The sequence below is a fragment of the Octopus sinensis genome, linkage group LG17 (genome assembly GCF_006345805.1).
Source record: "Octopus sinensis linkage group LG17, ASM634580v1, whole genome shotgun sequence".
Classification (NCBI taxonomy): domain Eukaryota; kingdom Metazoa; phylum Mollusca; class Cephalopoda; order Octopoda; family Octopodidae; genus Octopus; species Octopus sinensis.
Genome location: NC_043013.1, coordinates 39,481,865 through 39,485,799, shown reverse-complemented (window position 1 = coordinate 39,485,799; position 3,935 = coordinate 39,481,865). Strand labels below are relative to the sequence as shown.

Sequence of the window (3,935 nt, the reverse complement as noted above, 5' to 3'; positions counted from 1 at the left end):
CATTTTCTCCTTCAGTTGCAGCTTCAGGGTGGCGATTATACCACTTGCCAGCAGTTTTGATATTGTAATGCCGACTTATTAGCCAGTGTAGATATTGGCCAACTCTGTCATGTCTTAATTTATACTCCACTGGTGCTAAGACTTTACATCCAGAGATTAGGTGGTCCACTGTTTCAATCATGTCGTTGCAGAATCGGGATTTTGGGTCTGCTCCATTTTTCATCACATTGGCCTGGTAGATCCGGGTTAATAGGCTTTGATCTTGAGCAGCCAAGAAGAAACCTTCGCTCTCTGCTTTTAGTCCTGAGCTCCGTAGCCACTAACGGGTTTGCTTCTGGTCAACATCAGCTTGTTTGCTATTATTATTATTAATATTAATTATTATTATTATATTATTATTATTATTATTATTATTATTATTATTATTATTATTATTATTGTTCCGTTTGATAAGGGCAGAAAAATTTGTGGCGTCTGTAATTCTTAATTTTTTCATATATTATTCGCCAAAGTACCTTTAATAAATTCAATCGTCGAGAGGTCCTACAGGTGCTTGCACTGGAGAAAACACACCTTTCACTCATATGAATAATGACTAATATAGATAACCCCCTTGAATTTTAATTAATATATTTCCATTTATATTTCACCCCTTTAGTTTAAAAATTTTTTTTATGCTTTCAAAGACATACTACCCAATCCATTGAGGTTTGTTTTGCCTTTGTCCCAATACCTCGCCCTCCTCTTTCTTTTTCTCTCTCTTTCCCTCTATCTATAGTAATCAAGCACACAGACACATATCTGCTACAACACCACTATCTGTCTTTTTGACATCTACCCATCCACATACACATTCACGCACACACATACACACACATAGGTATTAATACAGTTATATTCATTCACTCACACAGACTCCCATTCACAAAAGAATTTAACAAAACCCACCATACATACGACCTGTTCCAAATCACCTTACTTTTCTTAGGCCTCTCTCCCCCTACTTCGTTTGAACTCTTGAACCTTTAGAACCTTCTAGAATTTTCTACATTCAACCAGTTTGACGTCACTCATTATAAAGGAATATTAAAGAGACACTCATTATCACTATGCGCTCCGTGAGAGCAGTCATCTAAAAGTTTTTGTGAATCTTGATGTTGACATAAATTCCTTGTTTTTCCTGATGAGAAAGCGGCATAATGTACTCCTTATTCCTTCACAATTAGGAATATGCAGCCTTCGAAACATATGTCGAAAATAAAGGAAATTTGTTAATTTGTCGTTCAACTCCATTCTTTCCTTTATTCATATATTTTATAAAAATACACACAAATTTCCACACGAAAACACGTAGTCTCTGCCCTAGGCACGTAACTTCAACCGTGTTATTTCTGATGTGAATTTGCTACCCAGGTATCGCTTAAACGAATTATCCATAAAAAGAAATTTCATTTTTCTACTCATACATATATATATATATATATATATATATATATATATATATATATATATATATGAGAGCCACTGTCTGGTACTGCATCTATTATTATTATTATTATTATTATTATTATTATTATTATTATTATATTATTATTATCATCATTATTATTATTATTAAGGCGACAAGCTGGCAGAATGGGGAGCACACTGGGTGAAATGCTTAGAGATATTTTGTCCGTCCTTACGAGCTCGGTTCAAATTTTACCGAAGTCGACTTTGCTTTTCATCCTTTCGGAGTCGAGGAAAGTTTAGTCCTGGAGTTGATATAATCGACTATCAGCCTCTCCTAATTTCAGGTCTTGTGCCCATAGTGAAAATGATTATTATTATTATTATTAGGCGGCGAGTTGGCTGAATCGTTAGCACGCTAGACGAAATGCTTAGCCGTATTTGCTCGTCGCTACATTCATTGTTCAAATTCCGCCGAGGTTGACTTTACCTTTTATCCTTTCGGGGTCGATAAAATAAGTATCAGTTGAACACTGAAGTCGATGTAATCGAATCATCACCTCCCCAAAAATTGCAAACCTTGTGGCAAAACTTGAAACCATTATTATTATTATTATTATTATTATTTATTATTATTATTATTATTATTATTATCATCATCATCATCATCATCATTATTATTATTATTATTATTATTATTATTTATTATTATTATTATTGTTATTATTATTATTATTATTATTATTATTATTATTATCATTATTATCATCATCATCATCATCATCATCATCATCATCATCATCATCATCATCATCATCATTATTATTAAAACGGCTAGCTGGCAGAATCGGTAGTCCGCAGGCTACGTTCTGAGTTCAAATTCCGTTGAGGTCGATTTTGCATTTCATCCTTTCGGCATCGATGAAAATAGTACCACACGAGTACTTTTTGTAATTGATGTTAGTGCAAATTACAAATTCGTAATTGATTGTATTTATTTTTTTAAATGATCTTATTTTTATAAATTTTTTTTTTTTTTTTCTTGACAGCGAAATGTCCAGTCAATGTTATTTACGGTGCCATGCTTGAAAATGCAGAAAATATCGCCGAACCAGAGCCAAAATCTTACTTTTTTTGCATGCTGGCTTGTAAAGAGAATACTTCGTGTTATTCTGCCAACTATAACGCAGACACATCCGGATGTTACGTGAATCACAGAAATTCGTGGAGCGCCAATATCACTTTACAATCGAGTAATTGGATATACACGGAAATTGATAGATGTAAGCCAACGTTTTAGTCTGTCTGTCGATCTATCCAATCCAGCCTTCTATTGTAATGCAAAATTCTACACATGCAAAATTCTACACATAGTATATATAAGGCGGCGAGCTGGCAGAAACGTTAGCACTCCGGGTGAAATGCGTAGCCGCATTTCGTCTGTCGTTAAGTTCTGAGTTCAAATTCCGCCGAGGTCGACTTTGCCTTTCATCCTTTCGGGGTCGATAAATTCAGTTACGCACTGGGGTCGATGTACTCGACTTAATCCGTTTGTCAGTCCTTGTTTGTCCCCTCTGTGTTTAGCTCCTTGTGGGCAGTAAAGAAATGTATATATACATGTATACCAGGTATGTACACACACACATACACACTCTCTCTCTCTCTCTCGCACATACACATACATAATATACATTACATGTACTATACACATTATATGCACATATATATGTGTGTGTGTATATATATATTTGTGTTGATTGCTCCATATTCACAAACGGTTACCGTCGCCTTGTACCCTTCAATTTTCAGTGGCATTTCTGACATTTCATCCATGACACTTCAAATAACTATTCAGTCTTATCTCAGACGTGCATGATTTAAAGTATTGGTGACAGATGTAAGTTGTAACTTACTTTGCATTTCCAAAAGGTTGTGTCTGTATACGTCACCACGCTTCTGTCTACATAGGAATTTAAGTAGACAGGATTATGGTAAAAATGCTTATATTGCACGAACTCCTCTTTCTGAAACTCAGTTAATAGTATCAGGTGATAGGCCGAAGCAAGATATACAGTAGTAATGTAAAACCGCAGGTTTTACATCAAAACGTCCCGCTCCTAGATGGAATCTGTGGCAATAGTTAGGACTCTCTCCGGTGTGCGCCCTAGCAATAGCAAAGGGGATTTCTGCATCACTGTATTTAGATGTATTGTCATTATGTAAGGTAGTTAACCCATAGCTGAGAACCTGACAGGTCTACTACTCGAGTCAGTGTAGACCACACGAAATTCTAGAAGTCATGAACCAAAGTCGTACTACTACTACTACTACTACTACTACTACTACTACTACTACTACTACTACTACACAGCAGCAACCACGGAATTACTGCCATAAGAACACTCGGAGTTCTTCACTAATCTAAACAATATTGTTACCCTGATGTTCCAACAAAAAGCTTATGAAGTATTTAGCATGGATTTATA

The 3,935-nt window shown here is 35.3% G+C and overlaps 1 protein-coding gene across 1 annotated transcript in view; it reads left to right on the top strand.

Annotated features, from left to right (window-relative positions):
• Window positions 1-2,749, top strand: part of LOC118766646 — a 24,357-nt gene extending 21,608 nt beyond the window's left edge. Inside the window, exon 4 of the mRNA XM_036510203.1 lies at window positions 2,499-2,749. Coding sequence (XP_036366096.1) covers window positions 2,499-2,749 — 251 coding nt within the window. The remainder of the gene's footprint in view (window positions 1-2,498) is intronic.
• The last annotated feature ends 1,186 nt before the right edge of the window (window positions 2,750-3,935 follow it).